The sequence below is a fragment of the Acomys russatus genome, chromosome 25 (assembly GCF_903995435.1).
Source record: "Acomys russatus chromosome 25, mAcoRus1.1, whole genome shotgun sequence".
Classification (NCBI taxonomy): Eukaryota; Metazoa; Chordata; class Mammalia; order Rodentia; family Muridae; genus Acomys; species Acomys russatus.
In genome coordinates this window covers 28,908,930-28,933,059 of record NC_067161.1, presented here as the reverse complement: position 1 = coordinate 28,933,059, position 24,130 = coordinate 28,908,930, and the positions used below count along the sequence as shown (strand labels likewise).

The following is a 24,130-nucleotide window of genomic DNA, read 5'->3' as shown; positions in this document are numbered from 1 at the left end:
CGGGCTCTTACTGGTGGGAAGCATTCACCTAGCGGCAGGGATTGCCATGGTAAGGATTTAATCTGAACGCTTGGCAGAGGCCTAATCATATTTCACTTATTTTCTTTTCTGTGTCTCTATAAGATAAATGAGTCTGCTCCTTTATCAACAATGGCTCAACAATCAGAAGTTCCCATTTTTCACCCAGGACAGGGGCTGTAGCAACTTGCACTTTATTATCCATCTCTCATTTTCTTCCCTTCAAACAATCGATAAATTCTCCACCCAATGTCTCTTTAAAGGTTGCCTACAAGTTTCTGCTTCAGAACAATGTACTGCCATTGGTTTTTAATGCCAGAGTCCTTTCTGCATCTGCTATACATTTGGAGTAATTTAAAGATGCTTTTTCATGGACTTCATTTGCAAAGGTCTAAACCATGCAAATCCTTATTGTCGCCCCTAGACAGTAGGTGCCAGCTTCCAGCTACAGCTATGATTTGTGGTACTTTACACAGCCAGCTTATTCTAATGCATCCTCCCAGAATTCGACCCTTTTTAAGTGGGGAAGACTTCAATATTAATAACATACAAGTTCACACTATGGTTTAGAAAGATGATTCAAGGCGGCTAGGTCTATCCAGATTGGCATGAATAGCTAGTCAAGACTTGAATAAGTAGCCAAGACTAGTAGCCAATGTGCTGAATTTTCCCCTGTGGTTCTATGAGGTCTATGTGCTTGCATTGCCTCACAAACATTTCTATTTTAAGTGATTTAAATTTACTTTTAATTATTATGTATATATTTGTGTGTCTATGTGTGGGCTTAGACACTTGAGTGCTCTGCCTGTTGAAATAGGGACGGCTGTTGGGTCTCCTGGAACTTGAGTTACAGACAGTTGGGAAATGCCTCCTGTGAGTGCAAGAGAGCTCTGAATCAATTCACCCTCCCCTCCCTCCCCCATCCCCCACCCCCACCCCTCACAACCAGTCTTGAAGAACAGCCTTTTCTGGGCTTTTGGGGTTGTTTGTTGTTCCCACTGTTATTTCTTTTTTTTTTTTTTTTAATTTATTCATATTACATCTTGATTGTTAGCCCTTCCCCTGTTTCCTCCCATTCTTCCCTCCCTCCCATTTCTCCCCTTCTCCCCTCCCCTATGTCCGTGACCGAGGGAGACCTCCTCCCCCTATATATGCTCTCAGAATATCAAGTCTCTTCTTGGTAACTAGCTATCTTTCCTCTGAGTGACACCAGGTCTCCCCATCTGGGGGACATGGTCAGAAAAGGGGCACAAGAGTTCGTGTGAGAGTCAGGTCTCACTCTCCACTCAATGGTAGAGAGTGTCATATTAGTCGGCTAGGTCTTGGTAGGGGTTCGAAGCTTACTGCCTATATTCTCCTTGGCTGGTGCCTTAGTTTGAGGAGGACCCCAGGATCCAGATCTGCCTGTCATAAAGTTCCCCACTGTTATTTCAAGATAGAATCTTATGCTCTAGCCGGGTTACCCATAGGTGCCTAAGTGGTGGTCCTTCGTCATTGCACGTGCTGAGATCGCCGGCCTGAGCCAACACTCCCAGATTAAGAACAATCGTTAATGTACAGAAGTGTACACAAGCCTCACGAGAGCCTGGCTGCTTTCTCAATGGCCAATAAGTGTAGCATGGGCTGGATGTATGGTATTGGAGCTTACTGACTTTTAAGGCCCACTCGTGTTCATTTAGGAGCTGGGATCTGGCTCCTTGTGAGTGACTGGAGACTTTGCGTCTGCTGTAATAAGTGAAATTGTATTCCTGAGTCAGAGAGTATAAGAGATGCTTGGGGTAAAATATTGTTCAACTGTTGGCCCTGCTTGTGACAAGCTGGTAGTCAAGGAAAAAAAAAAAAAAAAAAAGAATGAGGCCAGACATGTAGCGCCTTCTCTTAGTTGACAAAATTGCTCATAGTTCACCAACCGAATCAATCATAAGTGGGTGTGGAAAGATAAACCTTCATGGCCCCAGAAAAATAAAGAATGACAGAGTATTTTAAATGGCAGTATTCTGTCATCCTGTGCTACTGAGCGACTGTTTTTGATAAACCCCATGGACATATCATATGGGTGAGAAGTAAATCTTCACTGTTAGAGGCCACAGAGCTGTTTGGTGTCTGTCTCCACAGTTGTAACCTGGCTTCCCTTGAATGACACGTATGGATTGTCCGACGTAAACCTCAATTTAGAAATAGTATTTACCTTGATAATCTAGGTGTTGCTAAGGTTTGAGTCAATGTTCTAGCTAACGGTGTCTGGTTCCAGAGCTTATAATCATGGTCAGTATGCCAAAACACTCGATGTGTGTAAGCATGTCCTGCTATCGTTTCTACAGAAAGGAAAGGACAAGCAGTTTCTAAAGGACTGTGGGGATCAAGAATCACCTTCTCAAAAAAATAGATAGAAATGTGTGCTTTGCTTTCATCAAAGCCCATAAGGACAAGTAGGTCTCGGGCAATTTGTCAGTAAGAAGACCTAGATGCACATGTTTCATGTGTGCTTTGGTAGACAGCCACCCTCCTTGACTTAGTCATTTCTAGACCAGTATAGAGCAAAGAATGCTTATGCAGAGAGTTCTGCCGGTGTCTTGAAAACCTGGGTGCTTCAGATACAGTCACCTTTGCTTTCTAAATTACTTTAAGCAGCCTTATAAGTGAGTAGTCACAGTCCTGATCCATCGCTGTGTCAAAGCAATCTGACAGAAGGTAGTAAGTGTAGAAAGTAGGAAGTACATAATCCACCTGAGTGACCAAAGAACGAACGGACTTCACAATGACCCAGCAGAGGACTGAGACCCAGTGGGTCATGTTGGCCCTCTCCTTTGCTGCCGTGTTCATCATCAGCACTGATGACATTCAGGCTTCTACTCCCCAAAAAAGGTCAGTAGCTGCCTGTGAGCCTCCCCATCAGCCGGTCTTGATCCCCAAATGTATCCTATGTGAAAGCTCCTCTGATAAATTCATCCTTGGATCTCAGTCTGTGATGGCAATGGAAAACTGCTGGCCTATTCCTTTAATAGTGTCACACAAAAAGCACGCAATCCCAGACATTTGTCACCGACCTCCTCTTGAACCTGCCACCTCCCCTGTCCAGTGCATTTCTCTAAACTGATATGTTGAAGTGATTTGGGGGGTTTCCCAGGCACAGAATGCTCAGCCCTGAGCCAGCTTCTTCATGAGCATTATCTCTAGCCTGTCACTCTTTTGAAAAGGACCTCGTTAAGGCTATATTTGCATACTCTAAAATTCTCCTACATTGAGTGTACAATTCAATGATTTTTCAGTAAATTTTCCATTTTGCAGCTATCTCCACAATCCAGTTTTACTGCATTTCCATCTCCTCAATATAATCCCTTGAACCTCTCTGCAGTCAGTTCCCATTTCCACTCAAAGCCTTGGGCAACCACTAATCTACTCTGAGTCTCTCTAGATTTGCTTCTCAGGACATTATATATAAATGGGATCATGCAGCACATGGACTTTTATGTCTGTCTTCTTTAACTTGGTATAATGTTATTCATATTTTGGAATATATCCATATTTCATTTTCCTTATTGCTACCTAGCAGCATTCATTTGCATGGATGGAGAATATTGTCAGTTAGTGGACTTTTGGTGGTTTACGCTTGTTCTTCTCTGAATGGTGCTACAGTGAGCATGTGTGCATTATTGTATGAATGTGGGTTAGAACTATCTTAGCAGGCACTTCACACTGTGATTCCTGGGCCATAGTATAACTACATGAACTAATCAGTCTTTTTCAAAGTGCTTGTTCCATTGTCCACTCTCCCTGGTACCATGTTAGAGATCCTGTCTCTCCATCTCCTTGCCATGATGCATGCTTCTCACGTGGTATCTTTAAGATTTGGAGCTTCTAGAAGGAATGATCTCATCTGTATCTTTCTGTGTCCGTTCATCTGGCAGCTAGCATACAGCTGGAGCTTAACAGGGCACTGTAAAGTGTGATGGTGAGTTTTGTTTGTTCACTTGTGAAATGAAGATAAAAGTACATTCCCTCTCCCAAAATGATAATAAGGAATAATAAATATGGTATAGATAATGCACTTTACATAATGCTTGGGGAAAGGGTAGCTTTTGTTCTCAGTGTTTCAATATTCACATTAGTTGGGTAATCCCAGCACTTGTGAAGGCAGAGACAAGCAGATCTCTGTGAGTTTGAGGCCACCCTGGTCAACAAAGCAAGCCCAGGACAGCCAAAGCTACACAGACAGATAAACCTGTCTCAAAAACAAAACAAAACAGAACAGAACAAAAGACTAATATGCACATTAATGAGTACTTCCTGTATAACATGTGTCTCTTGCTTTTCTTAAAGTTACATATGCGGGGATATATGAAGGACATACTAGACTCCATTAGAAGAAGAAATAATACACAAATATTTTATCTCAAGGTATCTGAAGTCTAATGAGGGAGAATGTAGATCCTTGTGGCTGGCTGTGTAATGAGATAGGAGAAGACTGAGACTTACAAGGAGATAAGACAGAGGACAAAGAGCCCCGAGACAAGAGACATGGCTCAGTGACTCTGAGCTCTGAGAAAGATGAGCATCTCTAGTTTTGGGACAGCAGCTACAGAGAAGACAGTCACAACAAACCAAAGGATGGAAGAGAGGAGCACAGAGGTGGGGAGGTTTTTATTAGCCAAGGGGGGATATCTGTAAGCACTTGAAAAAGAAAAGATGGAGACGCTGGAGAGAGGCAAGAATGTGGAGGCTAGCAGGTGCGGGCTAAGGGTGAGGGTGGGGAGCCGGGAGCAGCAGAGAGAAGGGAAGCTGGGGTCTGCATGTATTGCATGAGAGAAGAATTAAAAAAAGAAGAAGAAGAGTTGCATGTACAGTTCAGAAATTCCAATTTTACCTCTTCTGGAACTGTTTTATTGTTGTAAAATCTGAAAGAAAAAAATCGGAGATGGTTCGATTCACTGATGTTAAAAGCAACTATCTACTGGGAAAAACACAGCCTAGAAAATTCTAACACGAGCCCAAGGATCATCACAGAGAGAAGGCAGACACATGGCAGGAGTCAGAGTTTGGCAGAGCTAGAGTGAAACAGTCTGTTTTGGACACAATAGGACTCTTGAACTCAGAGCTGCTGTGATGCCCATAAAAGATCTACAGGAGATCAAGCCAACTAGCATTCTAGCATGGATGGGGAGGATCACAGGAGCACCCATCCCTTAGCAGAGGAGCTGTTGCAACTGACAGGAACTAGGCTAGGTAGGAAGAGTCAGTTTGCCTTAGGGCTGGTTAGATTTTGGTGTTGGCTTAACACCCATATGTGTGTTTTGTTGTTGTTGTTGTTTTGTTTTGTTTTTTACTGCTTAAACTCATCATTACTCTATTATTGCATACTGGGCCTGCCCATCCTGGTTGAGAAAGCATGTTCTAACAATTTGGAAGCTGGTGTAGGAATAGACCAGTTTTGAAAACTGCTCCCCACCACGAACACACACACACACACACACATATACACACACACACTTCCAAAAGTAATTAATACAAGATCCTCATCTCGAATATTTTTCCTTTAAGGATGTATGAAAGTGATAACATTGTGTAGAAATCATACTTCGTGTAGGTTCATATTTGTCTGAGCTACTAAAGGGTGTTGGGTGGAGCAGTGAATGACAGATCTGTCAGCCATGTGATTACAAGGGTCAACAGGTGCTGAGCTGTGGTGATCAGTAGATGACATAAAACAAATACATTTTCTACCAGTGATATTTTCAACTTAGGATCTGGTTCAATTAAATTCATGAAAAATAACATCACTGTTAAGTGATAAGACGTTGTTATTTCAACTGAATAAGTTATTTCACTACAAAGCATTTGTTGAACTGGCTCTATTATATCCCAGGCAAGGTGTTAGAAACTTGAGTGTCTAGCAGTGAAGAAAACTGCCCAAAGCCTTACACCCCATCAAGCCTACATTTCCATGCAGTGTTCACATTACCTAACATTATTTCCTGCTTGGTTCAAATCTAATTCATGCCCACCATTAAAACTGCTTCAGGAAGAGAGTGCCATGTGAATGCTTACTAAAATAAGACTTGGCGTCACTTCAAGACTCAAATGTGCTGACAAAATTAAAACCTGTCTGATGCTGAGACAGCAGAGAGACCACAGGACCAAGAAGTACACTTCCTTAAAACCATATCATGCTACTCCACAGCTCCTAGACTTCAAGGCCAGAGTCCAGTTCCACTTTGCTTGAGATTTTCCAGATGTGTTCATGTCTGGCCAAGCACCAGACCCTGCCCCATATTGGTTTCAACTGAGAGGATTGGGGTCACACTCATGCATATGGTCCCTTGACCTTGAGTGTTCTCTGCCACTCTTGAATAAGAGATTTGCTATGGTGCAACCAGCTCTTTGGCTAGCCCACTACTTACTTTAAAGAAATTAAAATTTTGCCATCTGAACAGGGGAAAAAACAGCAGGTCTTTCGAAATATATGCAGGTCTTCGAAATATATGTCATATATATCTAATAGTAAATATCTCTTTTACATCTTACTAGGAGGAAATTTAAGTTTGAGGTCTGATCTAAAACTACTATCTTAGTCCTACCTTCAACTGCTTATTGTATTTAAAGATGAGACCTCTTCAGATGATGCTGGTGTCAAGATATTTTGATGAATCTTTGACAACATCTATGAAGAAGATGCTCTAAAAGTGTGATTTTAGTTTACCACTGTACTGTGCTTTTGCAAGCAGAAACCAACAGTACAGTCAATTACTTAATCAATTTATATCACCAAGTATTTTTAAACAGACAAAGAGAATAGGATGGACACTAGAAAACTAGAGCGCATGGTACATGCACATATGAGGAATTTCTAACAAGTAATAGGGAGTAGGCAAGGGTGTGGCACATTTGCAGCCATGCGAGGTTGTAGAGATTAAAAACTAAACTACTACTCTAAAGGAGTTAGCTAGTGGTTGGGATAGATTCATCTTTCTTGGGCTTTGCTCATTTCTGTATCTTGCTCTTCTTTGATTTCTTCTTTTCCGCTTTATTGCACATTCTCTCGACTACTGGTGAGACACATGCATATCCTCCAGCCTAGTTCCTCTCTAACAGGGTTTGAGTGGCTCATCTGGAACCATATTGGCAAAGCTGGGTCTATAAATGCCAGAAATAAGAGTATTAGCGATGTAGAGCATAAGGTAGCACTGTGGCTCTCTAAGACTTGTTCTCATCCATAGGCTGACGTGTGCATATAAAAAGGGGGTGAGGGGAACGTACCCATTGCCAGTTCTGTCATTCAGTTCCATTGCAGTAACACCAGTACTGAATGTATCGAGACACAGATGTGAGGGCTATGCCTGTGATACAAAGTTATCGTGGGAGTCTGAAATCTCATATCTTAATGAAATACGTGGTGAGAATATGTGATGACCCTAAGCAAGGGGGCTATGGGCAGTGACTGTGTGTGGGGCTCACTCAGGATTGACAGGAGCTCTCAGAGATTTCAGTTTACAAATGTCACAAGAAAACAGAGAATGACAAAAGCAAAGCCTGTACATAGTTTACAAATCTGCAAAACAAAAGAGGATGTTTAAAATGTCATGAAAGAAATTGCAAATACGGGAGACATTGAAGTTGAGGATCATGAATAAACGGCCTGACAACACAAACCACAGTTCCCAGTGAGAGAAAGGCTGAGGTGGCAGGCAGGCAGACAGAGACAGAAACAGAGACAGTGTTTCTGTCTTACAGTTCTGCTGGCCTGGAACTCAGTATATAGTTGAAGATGACCTTGAGCTCCTTCTGCCTCCACTTCAGTTCAGTCTTCTGAATACCAATGACTAAAGAAGAAAAGTTCAAATCCTGTTTTGTTTCTCTGTAAAGTGTAACTTAAGTAAATAAGGAATGAGATGAAAGTTTTCTCAACAGAACAGTCTAGCTAACAAATTAAAAAAGCTTTCATGGGACCAGCCTGTTGTCTGTTTGGAACTTGTAGTGAAATTTTGGCTCCTTTTAACAGAGGTCAGCAATAGCTAATAACATCATAGCAAGGATGTTATGTGCCTCTTGGTGGAAATATGCCCTACATGGCAAACAGAAAAACACACACATCCCAAAGCTATTCATACCCTGTTCTCAGAATTCATGAAGATGTTAGGGTTCTTGGCTAAGGGGAGTTAAGGTTACAGATAGAATGTGTGAGCAGGTGATAGTAGAAGGGATGGGCTATCCTGAATTAGCTGCATTAGTTACTTGTCTTGTTGCTGTGATTAAAGAACCTCACAAGAACAGCTCAAAGAAGAGCTTTTGGTTTTTCGTCTCACAGTCGAAAGAGACAGTCCATCACAGTGGGGGAAGGCAAGGCAGCAGCAGGCTGATGCAGTTTGTAACATTGTGTCTGTAGTCACAAAGCTTGGAGGAGTGAATTCTGGTAATCAGCCTGCCTTCTTTCTCTCTTGTTCAGTCCAAGGCATTAACCCTTGGAATATGCCACTCACAGTTAAGGTGAGTCTTCCCACCTCAGTTACCTAATCTAGATACTCTCCACACAGATGTGCCAGGAGGCTAACATAATGTAGTCAATACCTCAGGAGTATCTCAAGAGGCTTATCACTTAGATGATTCTAGATCTTGTCCATTTGACAATATTATCATTAGCCTATTGATGTCACAAGCCTAATGAAATCACAGAACATTGGCTGATTGTCAGAGTAGTGGTTATTAAACTGGCCATTACTAACTTTGAGGGTGGAAACAGGTCAAAGCCCAGGGCTGTGTGAAGCCTATAGAAGCTAAGCAAAGAAAAAGATGCTCATTCAATCTTCACAAAGGAAGCAGACCTTCCAGCACCTGGAATTTAGTCTCATGAACACTTAGACATAATTCCAACATTAAGTTCTATCAGATACAAAGTTTTTTGCTGTTTAATATTAATGAGTTTATGTCTTGTGGTTTATTAAAACAATAGAATATAAACACACCCCATTTCCCAGGATATACTCTTGATACAATCTTTCTAGAAAACTCAGAGACTGGTCAAGTCTCCTGATGTAACTGACAATATAGAGAAAAGACAGCAGTCAGAGGAACATGTATGATAGGATAAGCACAGAAAGAGAAGGAACATTGTATAAATGTATAAATTAAATAAAGTGAAATACATTCACATATGCATACACAAACACACAGAGAGAGACAGAGATTGAGGAAGAGGGACGGAGGGAGAGGGGGAGAGAGGGAGAGGGAGAGAAGGAGAGAGGGAGAGAAGGGGAGACAGAGAGAGAGAGAGAGAGAGAAAATATGAGAAAGAATGAATACTAAATCCTTTTGTGTGGGGAAATACAGGTAAGTGATTTGTCTGGAAACTTTAGAAAACTAACCTAGTATTTTGTCTATCAACCAATAACAGTAGAAAATGTCATTCAAATAAGCAAATTATTAGAAAGAAAAATAGATTATCACTAAGTATGGACACTGACGTAACAGAAGAATGGTTGTTAGAGTTTGTTATTTTATATTTGATATTAAGGAATAATTGTCAGGAGGGATTACAATCATATGTATGATATTCAGATTATTGTTGAGCAAGGGGAAGGGGAGATCATAGGTGGGCATCATCAGTATCAGTAAAGACAAACTGATACTTGTTGAAGATGGGTGATAAGCACATAGATGCTGCCGAAAGCTTTCTACCTTCGAATATATTTTAGCATTAACACAGAAAATAGTATTTAAACTTCTGATCACTGATTAGACTTCTCAAATGTTTGAGAACCCAAATAAATCGTGTGCCATAATCAATTTGACCATAAGCTGTTGGTGTGAATTTTGTGCAAGGAATTTTGGAAATAGGATCTTTCAATTCCACTTAGCGAATCATCCTTTTGCCCCTCCTGCCTCCTTTGCCTGTGCAGCCTAGGGAGGCGGGCCTCTTCTTTCTGCACAAGTCAGTGGCTCGGGGGCATTCTCAGAATAGAATTGGCTTGGAATAAGTGAGAAAAAAAGAATAATATGCATAATTGTATTGAACAATGCCTTCTGGTATTTTATGTTCCTTTAGATTCCCCTCATCTCACTCCTACAAATATTTTTTTTTAAGGAAGGAAGGAAGGAGAAGGCAATAACTGTTTCAATTTTTGACAGCCTGGGGTATTTTGAAATGTTAGCTCATCACACTCTCCCTGTTGTGTCTGTGTGTCTATTTCAGGATGGAATGGGGAACTTAAGAATCACAGAAAAAGGTCTGAAGCTAGAAGGAGACTCAGAATTCTTACAACCTCTCTACGCCAAAGAAATCCAGTCCCGACCAGTAAGTTTCTGATGAGAAAAAGAAAACAGCTGATACTCTGAAATCTAAATCTGGGGCAATCTACTGTGCTAGCCACTGAGACGGCAGATTGGGATGGTTGGGATGGTGGGGAAATTGGGATTTAAACTTGAAAACTTAGATAACACTCATAGCTGTGGTGCTGTTAACAAATAAGAGAACATCACCATGATAGCAGCCACTATTAACCAGCTTCCAGACAGAGCTATGAACCCAGAGACAATGAACATAGGACAACCCTGGTACCAAACTTGTAAAGGGCAATATTACTACTATTTTTAATTGTCAGCCATTTCAAAGTTGTTGGTGAAAACAGAACTAATGGATCAGAACTTTGGTTTTTGTTTGCAATATATATGTTGTAGGCCATGCTATGTAGAATCAGTTCATTATCAGCAACAGTAACCTAAAATTGTATTTCATGACTGAATGGTATGTCCTGTTGAGGCATAGGCTGGCTCTGCATAGATAATTGGTGTCTAATTAATTCACAGGTTGATCATTGTGATAGGAATTATTACCACTCCATTTTACCGAGTAGTAAATTAAGACATAGATAAATAAAATGTCCAGAATTTTTTTTAAAGAGAGAGAGAGCAAAGATTTCAATCTTGGACATCTAATTCTAAAGCCTTTTTGTTAAGTCATCTTTTGCATGAGGTTTTTCCTTCTTGTGGTAAAATGCCCACTTTCTATATGACATGCCTTCGTTAGCCAGGATTATCAAGCTTGCTGGTTAGTGATGTTTCTTGCTATTGGTTGGTTGGACTGCAGTCTGAATGTGAGCTGTCCCTCACAGGCTCATGTGTCACCTGGTCAGTGTCTAGCTGCCAGTGCTTTCTTGATAAGTTGTTCATTAGTTAGGAAGTGGAGGTTTAGCAGAAAAAGTGCATCCCCGGGGAAGGGCCTTCAGATATATAGTCCAGCTTTGCTTCCTGCCACTCTGTGCATCATGATCCTTAGACATGTAAGCAAGCCGCCTCACACTTATGCCCCACAGCTTCCAGCTGCCATACCTGGCACACACAGTGGTAGACTATACTGTGAAACTGTGAGCAGAAATAAATATTCTCCTCCCACCCTCATGTCACTTCTTTCAGATATTAGTCACAACAGTGAGGAAGCAGATACCCACCGCTTTGTTACATAGATTCTTACGTATTTATTTTGTGAAGAATTAGAGCTCATTGATTGGAAATGCTTACTAAGGGCTTCACTTTGCATAGGATTAATCAGTGTCCACATGAAAGCCAAGATGAACTAGAAAGTTCCTCAAACCATCATTTACATAATGTGCTCCGGTTAACATAATTAACGAAACCCAGCCGCTTGGCTGTATGAGTGCCATATGAGGTGGGAATTTTTTTAGACTGGACGGAAGTCCAGATGCTAAGTCCTTCTGCTTGAGAAATGCTTTCTGTTCCTATCACATCTGAGGTACGGTTCTAAGGCGAGGCCCGTCAAATTCCTTTCTAATTTATTTTTAGAAAATGTGTGTGTGTGTGTGTGCATTGCACACATGCATGTGCCACATACAAAAGAACATGTGAAAACCATACCACAATAAAAATGGGGAACATGCCTATCACCCCAAGAGCCTCTCTGTCCCTGTTCAATGTCTCTGTCCCACCAAAACCACTCTGCCCTCCCCTACCTCCAAGCAACCGTTGAGCTTTTTCCTTTACTCTGTCATTATTTTGCATCTCTCTGAAATTCATAGACCTGGAGTCATAAATGATATTCATTTAGGAAAAACTGCATAAAATGCCTTTATCATTTTCTGGAGCTTTTCCCTTAAAACCATCTATTTAATATATAACTTGAGAAAGTTTTGCCTTTTACCTGCAATTAGGCTGTCATGGTTTACTAGAGATACCTGACTATGGTTCAAGGGCATTGACATTTCTCTTTTACAGAACATCAGAAGACAGAAAGGGAAGTGGGAAGTGTTTGCTATGGGGTAGATTTACATCTCTTTTAAATGTCACAAGGAAAAACAAGTGTGTTGACAGAAAACAATAAAAGAAAGATTATCAGACCTGTGAGGCTAGTCTGCAGACCCTCCTCTGCCCATCTGGACAGGCATCTGAACAAAGTCCAGCTCTGCTGTCAAGGATGGTGGAAAGGATGATGGCTGGGTACCACTAAACGCCAGCCCTAAGTGACACCTCATGCTCCAACTATACTACTCGGCAGTATTACATCATGCTCCTTGGAATCCCTGCCCTACCATCCCACAATGCACCACCACTGCTGTGTTTCATGGGCATCTTCTACTCTTCCCTAGCATAAGACACTCATGCCCAATTGAATGAGACTGAGAGCCACTCTACATGGGGTGGAGTAATGAAGAGATGATTGTCTTCAGTTTGGTGTTCTGTTTCACTGATCTAAGAACTGAGATAAGTTAAGCCATCCATACAACGTTCAATACCATATCTGATTTCATTAGTGAAGGTTGAAGTCCTGGTACAAATCACTACAAATTGATGGATGTGGTGGCAATTGTTTACGATGATTAACTTCACAGCTGTGGGCGATATCAGTGAACACCAGTTCCACCAGCCTGCATTACCAAGATGTATGTAAGCTGAGCATTCAAAGCCCTGAGAGTTGAATTCTATTAGTCACTTCACTCAATGATTGGAGCAGTAATGCCTGGCAGAGGAGCTAGGACTTGCCTCACTACATGTGGCTCAAACAGACCTAAACTCCATGACTGTAAGACCCCAAGGACATACTGCTGATCTGGCCTTCAGTTTTCCCATCCTAGCTGTTGGGTATGATGACCTGGCTCCCAGCTGGGGACCCCCCACTTATTAAGGATAGCTGGCAGGAACACATGGCTGAGCGAGAGGTGCTAGGAAAATGAATCTGTAAGCAATGATGAATATGATGCGGCAAATGGGGCCCAGCTCTATCGGGTCTGTCCACAGATGGGACAGTATTATCTAATGAGCTTCTCATCAAGGTGAACTCATTTTGAAGGACCCACCTTAAGGACTGTTGGCTGTTGAGAGCATTTGACTGTTGTGAGCCACATTGCCCCCACAGGCATTGCTCCACGGGAATTCTATTTTCCTTTTCAGGTGGGCAAGAATGATGATTTCATGATTTTTTTTTCCTCAGAAAAACTATTCACATTAGTTCATTTGATTCTAGCCAAGTGAAGAAATCTAACCCTCACAAAGGACAGAGGATCTACCAAAGTAGGTTTCATCTGCCCACTGTGTTCTCTGTCTCTCAGTCTCTATCAATCACTTTGGTCCCTATTCAGCCATCCCACCCATGCACATTATGTGCCCCCGACGCCCCTTGCCTCTAAGGTCCCTTGTCCTCAGACCTTGGCTTACATAATTGATAAGGTATGTTCTTCTCAAGGAGTCAAGAAATTACGTTTTATTTTTCCCTTTAGGCTTTAAAAAAATTAAGTATTCATACCTATCACTTTTTTTGACTCACGTCTTATTTTGCTTTATTATGCCTATATTTTCCATAGTCATCTAGTTCTTGCATCCCTGCCTCAGCTTTTACTGATTATATAGTTGACAAATACAGTTATATATATCCAAGGCATATAAATTTAATAATGTCCTGACATATATTGTAAAATGACCACTGCCAACAAGATATTATCATAATCCTTCTCTGTTGGCAGGCAGATTCTTTAAGCTGGCTTCAAATGGATAATACAAACTATTAGCTTCAGCTTTCATTTTATACACTAATCCAAAACTTATTTATGTGATATCCAAAGGTCAGCACCCAATGACTACATGTCTGCACATCACCCTGGTGACTACCCTCACAGTTTCTGTGAGTTCAGCTTTTCCAGTTTCTGTATTGTGCTGAGATTGTTTGGTGTTTGCCCTCTTGTGCCTCAGCAATTTCACTTAGTTTAGTTTCCACCATGTTGTTACAACTGAGAGAGTTTCATTTCTAGACCTCAGTCATATTCTACTGTGTAGATATGCACAAGTTTTTCTTTACCCACTCATCTATCAGTGGATGTTTAGATTGATTTCTAATCTTCCCTCTTGGGTAGTATTGGAATAAACCCAGGGGGTAATGATATCTCTTCACTATAAAAACTGTTTCTGTTGGCTGTGTGAGATCACTGCATCATATAAGGGCTCTTTATGTTTCCTGAAGAGTGTGCATAGGTTCTCATAGGTACACACCTACCAGTAGCACGTAAGGGTTTTGTTATTTATACATATTTGGCATCACATGCTATCTTCTTTTTGCTGATGCAACTCTAACAGATGTGAGACCATATCTCATGGTTTTCATGTGCATTTTGCCAACAATTAGTAATATTTCTGAATATACTTTTAACCATACTGTTAGCCACTTGCATATCTCTTTTGAAAAAGTGACTATTCACGTATTTTGCCTTTTTTTTTTTTTCAAGACAAGTTTTCTCTGTGTAATAGAGCTCTGTCTGTCCTGGACTTGCTTTGTAGACTAGGCTGGCCTTGGACTCATAGAGATCTGTCTGCCTCTGCCTCCCCAGTGCTGGGATTAAAGGTGTGTGCAACTGCACTTGGCAGTCTTTTGCATTTTCTTAGTCAAATGATTACTCTTGATATTGAGTCCTATGTGCTCTTTATATATGTTTACATTAGTTTCTTGTTAGATGCTGCATGTTTTACAGATATTTTCCCCCACTCAGAGCTTGGTTTCTTTTTTTGTTTGTTTGTTTTGTTTTGTTTTTTGAGACAGAGTCTCTCTGTGTTAGCCCTGCTTCTCCTGGACTCACTTTGTAAACTAGGTTGACCTCGAACTCACAGCAATCTGCTTGCCTCTGCCTCTGCCTCCCAAGTGCTGGGATTAAAGGCATGTGCCACCACACCCAGCCCAGAGCTCAATTTCTTATTCAGTGATTATTTCCTTTGCCTTTGCCATGCAGAAGCAGTCATGCTAGATGAAATTCTGTGTTTGTTTATGTTTGCTTTAGATGCATTTGATTTTGGTTCCTATATAAAAAAAAAAAAAGGAGGGAGAGAGAGAGAGAGAGAGAGAGAGAGAGAGAGAGAGAGAGAGAGAGAGGGAGAAAGGGGAAGGAAGGAAAAAAAGAAGAAAGAAAAGACAGGCAAGATCAACCTCCCCCATTTTTCTTTTAGCAATTTTATCAACTTACGTTTTATAGTTAAGTTTTAATCCATTTTATTTTTGAGTATAAGATTAAGATTCCATCTCTCTCCCCGCTTGCTTCCCTTCTCTCCTCCTGGACATGTGAGAGTGTATATCCAGTTTTCTGATTAGCATTCATTAAAAGGACTGTTCTCTCCTCGTCATGATTGTTGGTTCTTGTAATAAAGAGTAGTCGACTGTGTGGTCTTGGATTCTTTCTGGGCACTCCGTCCTCTTTGGATGACCTGTGTGTTTGATTTTATTCTGGAGCTATTCTGCTTTGACCACTGTAACCATTTTCTGATTTGACATCAGAACTGTGATGCCTCCATCTTTCTCCTTTTTCATCCTGAGATTGTCTGCATGCTCAGTGGCAGATGGGAACATCCTTGGTAATTCTACTGGAGGCTGAAGCTGTGACTCCCTGTCTCCAATCTTTACCCTGTCTCACGGGCATGCCTCCTTTTTTGTGTTTATCTTTACAATCATTACCCAGTCCAAGCTCAGGGTAGGTAAAAAAAAAAAATGCATATTCTGAATGTTTTGTTTCAGAGGAAAAGATCAGAACTAAGTTGGGGTGACAGACATGAACACTGATCATTTAGTGGTAGTGAGCTATATAGAAATCGAATGAAGACTGTGGTGCTGTCTCTTGAATAAGCCAAACAGCTCAACTCCCAGCTGAACATATTGTACACAGAACAGTATTTTCCATGCCACTTGCATGGAACATGAGCATCTTGCTGTCTTTAATTAAGAAGTTAACTGGACCATGAAGTATTGCCCGGGTAAATAAAAATGATTTGTACTAAGTCAAAGTGGGGCATTAGGCATCTTTGCATTTCCTTGCTCACACATAAATCAGGATAGTATTGCACATTGGAAGGGTCATCTATCAGCCCATCTGTACAGTGAAGCCAGGCACTATTCCCCCATGTATCTGCTTACATGTTGTAATTTATTGCGGGCAATACTATGAAGCAGCTGCTTGCCTTTTTTTCTTTTTTTAAACAAACAACAAATTTTGAATAGATCAACACTTGACACTACTAAGTTTGTTTTCCTGGGATACAAATGGAAATATTGAAAGGCTTTTGGTTGCTAACAAATTAAAATGGACTGATAGGGTTCTTATTCTTTGTTTAACAAGATAAACTGTGTGTGCTCTTCTTAAATCAAGTTATGGGACTTTGATAAATGTCACTTATATTAGCCATGATTGCAGTAGGGGAAGTAGGCACAAACTTGAACTGTGAAACAGTCTAACTGTATGACTTGAGGGCCATTGCCGTTCAGCTTGGCTTGAACTCTCTTTTTATTCCCTGTCCATCATTTTGGTCTCAGTCTTGTGAAGACCCTGATCAGTGAGTGACATTTTTTTTCAAGATTATCTCACACCATAAACATTCCTCCTCCACACAATGTGTAGCATTTGTGCAAAGGGTTGGAGAGACCTCACAGAAACCAAAGTACAGTAGCATATTAGCTATAGATGACAAAATGGTGCAAGACTGGGAAGAGTCCAAAGTGGAACAGGAAGCAGGAACAGGCTGAGCTAATAGATGGAAGAGAAAGTTCAAAACCTAGAATGTGACTGGGAATTATCCAAAAGGAAAGAATCTTCCCCTTCACTGCGCCCCCGCCTCCAGAAGCAGAACACTAGAATTTTCTTAAAACTTCAGACAGAAAGAGAAGTTAATGATAGCAGATTAGTGTTTGGGGAAGGCAACTGGATTCAAAGTTGGCAGGAAGGTTCCCTTTATAATGTCCCACTGATGGGCAGTGATGCCTTGAACAAGCTCCTTCCTGTCTTGGGTTCTTTGCATTTTGGACATGATCAGGGGTTTGCTATGGCTTGTTGAAAGGCATAGTCTTCAGTAAGTAGTTTTCCCTTGAAAACTCAAATACAAGATGATGGTGCTCAGCAGCCTGTTGCACCACCTGCCTGGTACTTGGTACTGCAGATGCAAATTGTATAATTATCTATCTAGTTACCATGTGCGTCCCTTACTCTATCAAATCTCCTTAACAGTATGACTTAGAAGTATGGTACTAAGAGTATATATTTGTTCTATACATGTGTACTACACATGGATATCTTGTAATATCAGTAGTAAACCTTAAACACACACACACACAGGATCAGAGTCTGAAGGACTGCCTTCCTTAACTAGATCCTGCGTCTTCCCTTTCACTAAGGTATGTTAGCTTGAATAAATGTCTTGACCTTTTCTGTGACTCACTTTGCTCCCCTAAAAATGGGCACAGTTATATCTCTACCTCATAAGCCCATTAAAGCATTTTGAAAGTTATTATATGTATATAGAAGGTTAATAATATAATATAGAACGATGTCTTGAACATAAGTCACTAAGTTTCAATGTGATTGTATATTGCTAGCACTTAAAAAACGTTATTATTGTCTCCTTTAAGCCACTGAAGTCCCTAGACTCTAACTGTGAAAGGGTAGGAAGCTGAGATTTTTGGGACAGATAATGCTCTCTTAGGTTCATACCTGTTAGGAAGAAATAAGGACAAGTGTCTCCTTTGCAGGTGTTTGTGTGTGAGTTAACTATCCATTCATGAATATGCTAAGTATTCATTCACAAGGCAGGAAGCATGAGCTACAGTGTGGCCTGACGGGAGATGGGCAACTCAGTGGATAGAAGAGAGAAAGATGCTGTAAAGGTTGTGAAGTCCATCCAACATCCCTGCACTAAGAAGCTAGAGATGTCAGTCCATGTGCTCTATAGGCGAGTGTCGGCTCCTGGGAATGTAGAAATGCCATGGACCAAGCATTAAATGTCGGCCCTTCCAGCCCTTCAAACCTTGGAGCCTCTCCTCTCCATCAGTGTGCCTTATCAATGTCACCTGTCCCATTTGTGCTGATACAGTGATTGGTGCAGACTGATGGAGGACTGCCACATCCGTCCTGATACAATAGCCACCAAAACTGAGACTGCTTGTTTCTTGATTACTTCTTACATAACATTTAAGAGCTTAAAATAAAGCGTGCCAGAGTCGACTATGGTTTGATTGATGTTCTTTAAATGGTAAGAAAAGGAGAGTTACAGTCCAGGGGCAGCTCACAGCCAGTAGTGCCTGTTGAGCATAATACAGAGGCTAATACAGAGAGGAGCTAGCTTTAAGGATGACTCATGTTTTGCTATATTCCTGAAAGCTTTGTTGTTCTTCACAATTTAATTGTTAGGAAAAAGAAAGTTACTTTAAACTGTTTTTCATAATGTTTCAATGAAAACAGACTCCTCTTCCATCAGGGCTCCTTGCACCGGGTGCTTCATAATTGCTATTGTGTATTGCACTCTTGGTCTCAATTTAAAAAAACATGTTCCTTGTCAAAATCACAGATGATTGTTTGGAAGATGTCAATTCAAAGGTGCAAGGGAACATTTCTTTGGCCGATGAAATGATAAGCACATTTATATTGTTCTACTGATCTTTGTGATCTCTGGAAGCAGCAGAGGGTAACCTTTTGATGCAGTGCACTGTAATTTATTACCAGCAACGTTTTAAGTGGGGGTTGCCTAAAATTGTGAGCGTGGGACTCTCCATGTTCATGAGGAACTCTGTCTTTATCAGAAGAGTTTAGCCCCTGGGCAAATACCAAAATGTCTGAGAAGGAAATGAGGTTTTTAAGACTAATAAATAGTCCTTAGATGCATCTGTTGAAAGGAAAAGGAAGGGTGGGTTGTGATGGCAACCACCAAGGTGAAAGAGTGAAACAGTCAGCTGGTCATGCTGTCCTCCTTACTTGGTACAGCAGTGTGCCTTGCTCTAGGTTGGAGCCACTGCTCCCTCCCGTTATGCAACATCAGAGTCCTGGAAATCAAACTGCCTCCTCTCAAGAGAAAACCACAAGTACAGATGGTAGGATAATTGAAGTGTTCTACCATCAAGCTATATAGATTGGTTTTAGCCTTCAGTTGAAGCTCAATTTTGTTTCTAAACATGAGGGGAATATTTATGGCAAGATGAGTTATTCTTAGGTAGTAGCTCATTAAGACTTAACAAATGGTGTGGGGTTCATTTTTTAATTATTACCCTAAAACTATTGCTTGCTTCTCACTTCACTTGATAACATAAGAAGAGTCCCTCGTTTCAAAGCATCCCTGATATTTTTTGCTTGTTTCTATCTGAGCTCTTTAAGATATTGAAGTCACTACCATGCTTCACATCACTGCCACAAAGACTTCATAGAGTCACGGCGTTATACATTAGCAAAACGTGGGACAGGGAGCTCTCTGGTTAAAATATGTCACCTCCATTTAACCTTTAGGCTTATGTAAAAATGGTCCCTTTAAATACAGGATAACCGCAGACCTAAAGAAGCTAAGCAACAAGCAGAACCCTAGGGAAGATTGGTAATTATCATTCAGAAGGGCAAAGAGAATAGATATTGGAAACAGTTGAAGAGAGGAAGCAGGATGGGAGCCTACTGTGCTTGTCCTCTGAAAGACTCCAGCCAGCAAGGTATCAAAGCAGAAGCTGGGTTTTACAGTCAAACTTTGGGCAGAGTTCAGGGAGTCTTATGGATGACTTGGGGGGAGAAGGGGGTAGTAGGACCCAGAAGCGACAGGAGTCAACAAATCTGGGCCCAGGGGGAGGAGTCAGCAGAGACTGATGGCAACAAACAAGGACCATGCAAGGAGAGGACCTAGGCCCCTCACTCAGATGTAGTGGATAGGCAGCTAGGTCTCCATATGGGTCCCCTATGAAGGGGAGCAGGGGCTTCCTTGCCATAGACTCTGTTGCCTGCATTTTGATCACTTTTCCCTGGTGAGGTGCCTTACCAGGCCACAGAGAAAGAGAATGCAGGCAGTCCTGATGAGACTTGATAGGCTGGGGTCAGTTGGTAGGGGAGAAGGGCTCTCCCTTTCTGAAGACTAGGGCTACTATTGGGATGTAAAGGCAATGAAAGTTTAAAAATAAATTTAAATTTAAAAATGGTTTCCTTAAGAGATACCTGGGACCCAGGTAAATATGCCAGGTGTGGTGGCATGCTTATTGTAAGCCGAGTACAATGGAGGCAGGCAGACAGATTCCACAAGCCACCTGGTCTACCCTACTTGGCAAGTTCAGGAGTGTAATTGAGCCTGCCTCAAGGAAATGAGGTAGATGGCATCTGTGAATCACCTGAGGTTGACCTCTGGCTTCTACACTCATACCCACCCACATATGTAAATGTATACCTACCTGCAGGCTCATGAAAGCATACATAGAGAAGATAATCCTTATGAATTTGACACCTGAGTTATTTGGTTGATTGTTCTGAGTTATTTGGTTGATTGTTCAATTGAAGAATATGTCTTAAAACCAGATACTCAACAGTGAACCTTGTTACAGTTGGGAATGTGCTGTAGAGGAAGTGATACTCTCATAGATGAGCAGCCAGGGGGACACATCAGCAAAATTGCTTAGCTATTTCTAAATTCTGAGGAAATAGTTGCGGTTTTAAAGTTTCTTTTAAAATAATCTTTCTGAACTCTGGTCCCCTTGATGGGGAGGCCTAATGGCACTTGAAAGAAAGATAGCAGACTACAGAGAAGAGTCTTGATACCCTAGCATCATATTCATGGGAGGAGGTCCCCCTCAGTCACAGTCATAGGAAAGGGGAATGAGGTGAAAGTGGGAGGGAGGGAGGAATGGGAGAATGCATGGGATGGGATAGCGAATGAGATGTAGTGTGAATTATTTTATTTTTCAATAAAAAATGTGTAAAAGAATAATCTTTCTGAGATTACATCATTTCAGATCTGTTATTTCTGTCATAGGCTCGATCAAACAAGATTACCTTCTCATTTTACTATGATAAAGTTCTATTTATAAACTGATATTAATTTTTTCTTAGTCCTTGTAAAAATAAAAGGAAAGAAAGAAAGAAAGAAAAGAGATAAAGAGATAATGGGAATCCTCTGTTGTGATTTGAGACCATTATTTAAAAAAAAAAAAAAAAAGATCATCTGGGCACGGTGGTGCATGCCTTTAATTGCAGGACTTGAGGAGTCAGAGACAGGTGGATCTCTGTGAGTTTAAGGCCTCGCTGATCTACAAAGCCAGTCCAGGACAGCCAGGACTACACTTTGTCTCAAAACTTTCTCTCAAAAAGCCATAAAAAAGAACATAAAACCACCTACACCCATTCTGTCCTTTTCACTGCTTGAGTACATACAGGCCTCCCCTCTGAAGGACATGGAAATGAGAAAACATCTTAGCAGTGGAGAGCAGCCCATACATACTATATGACTGAACTTAATGGTATCTTGACCTTGGACTTGTCAGCTTCCAGGACTGTGAAATGATAAGTTTCTACTGTTTGAAGTTATTCTGTAAGGAGTTGTTTGGTATCAGTACAAACAGGAATTGGATGGCAATATAGAAAGAAAGGAAGGAAGGAAGGAAGGAAGGAAGGAAGGAAGGAAGGAAGGAAGAAAGGAAGAAAGAAAGAAAGAAAGAAAGAAAGAAAATAGGAATTAGCAAGATATAAGGGGGTAGGACTAAGGAGGAGAGGAAGTAGGGGGACACGATTGAGATGTAAAGTGAATAAATTAATTAACTTAAAAAGGAAAGTACAGATAAGACTGAGGAGCTGGCTCGATGGGTTCAATACTCGGTGTACAGCATAAGAGTGACACCCTGAGTTTGAATTCCAGGAATCTGTATAAAGCCACACACAGTAGCATATGCCTGTGATTCCAGCTCTCTTGGCTATGTAGGAGACAGAGACATGAAAATCCCCATAAGTTCATGGGCTAGCTAGTCTGGTGAATGCAGCAAGACACAAAGAGACCCTGTCTCGAGGATAAGGACAGACCCCTAAAGTTGTCGGGAAATTCAAATGTTGTTGCATAAAAATAACGTAAATGTTTAAGTTGATGGGCAACCACAGCACAGTGATGAATGGTGTGTGTGTGTGAGTGTGTGTGTGTGAGTGTGTGTGTGAGTGTGTGTGTGTGTGTGAGTGTGTGTGTGTGTGAGAGTGTGTGTGTGTGAGTGTGTGTGTGTGTGAGTGTGTGTGTGTGTGTGTGTGTGTGTGTGAGTGGGTGTGTGTGTGTGTGAGTGTGTGTGAGTATGTGTGTGTGTGAGTGTGTGTGTGAGTGGGTGTGTGAGTGGGTGTGTGTGAGTGGGTGTGTGTGTGAGTGGGTGTGTGTGTGAGTGTGTGTGTGTGTGAAGTGGCAGGGTGGGGTGGTCATTGCCATCCCTTCACAGATAAATACAGAAAACTCTTTGGGTATTCACCACCATTCATGCCACAAGGCTTACTAAGGTCCTTTGAGATCCAGTAATATTGATTATAAGGTCACGCTATATATTTTAATTTTTATTACGGTTGGCCTACCAAACTGCCTTATCTATATTTTTAAATTACCCCTTGAGGAAGAAACCTTAAAGAACCCACAAAGCATAGTGTTGCTGAGGTTTATGCATACAGCCTTATTCAGTAAATTCATGTTCCAAGAGAGCCACAAAGGCTCTACTAAGTAAAGGAGGAAGGACCCTGTAGAGAGGTCTGGGACAATACAACTATTATGTTCTCAGGATAACTGAAAAATTACTAACAGAAAATGGTGTAGAAACTAGTTCCATTATTCTATGTGTTTATTTTTGGACCCCCCGGCTCCCCTCGAATGCCCTATGCAGTGCAGGGTGACTTTCAACTTTTGATCCTCCTGCCACAGTTTCCTAAGTGGTGGGATGACAGGCATGCAATACCAGGCGGGGTTCTATGCCATCCTGAGGCACAATTACAGGGACCATGTCAGCATTCTATGCATCAAAGGACCTCTCCGGGTCTTGGTAGCAAACCTTATGGCATTCTTATGACTGCTCTGGGTGTTGGTTCTCTTTCAACACTGACTATTTGTATCTTTAATAGACAAAAACAGGCTTGATGTTAAAGAGATTAAATAAATTAGTTGGTATAAAAAACACTTTTACTTAATTTGAATGTAGGCAAAGTGAGCTCCAACTTCCGTGCTGAAAACCCAGTAGACATAGAGCTAGGTAAATGTCCCATTTCACTTCTTTGTGAAGAGTCTACTGAGATGACTACAATTAGATTCCTGATGCCCCAGGATGCCTGGGCTGCATGCTCTGTGAAGAATCTGTAATTGTAGTTGTCTCACTAGAGGTAAGCACCAGAAGTTTAAAAGGAATGTATATCTCATATTCCAATCCAACTGGATCCTCTTTTTAAAAAAGGAAATAAAATTATTCTTTTTTTATGTGATATGCGTGTGTTGTTGGCATATTTGTAAGCATATTAAAGAGGCCAGAAGAGAGTGTCAGTTCCCCTAGAACTGGAGATACAGATGGCTGTGAGCTGCCGTATGGGTGCAGGTCCATTCCAAGAGCAGCAAGTGTTCTTAACTGATGAGCCATGACCCCACCCACTCACCTGTCACCCCTTCCCCAAGCCCAAGGCACACACACACATTCCACAAGTAGATTTTAACACTGACCTTAATTGGAATGTTCTACTATCTACTATCTTGAGTGGCAGAAGGTAGTTATAGGTTATATTGTGTTGTTTGCCTAACTTATTTTCTCTGTAATCCAGGGGAAAATACAGACTTCCTGCTAGTGCCGCGAAGATGAGATGATCTTATTTCCTACTTTCTACCAGTTACTGCTTTGCACACTCCATCTCTTGCC

The 24,130-nt window shown here is 41.2% G+C and overlaps 1 protein-coding gene across 2 annotated transcripts in view; it reads left to right on the top strand.

Annotated features, from left to right (window-relative positions):
* Positions 1-24,130, top strand: part of Sgcd (sarcoglycan delta) — a 365,504-nt gene that overhangs the window by 159,164 nt on the left and 182,210 nt on the right. For both annotated transcript variants that reach the window (XM_051167942.1, XM_051167943.1), the window contains exon 3: positions 10,202-10,303. In XM_051167942.1, the coding sequence (XP_051023899.1) occupies positions 10,202-10,303 (102 nt within the window). The remainder of the gene's footprint in view (positions 1-10,201; positions 10,304-24,130) is intronic.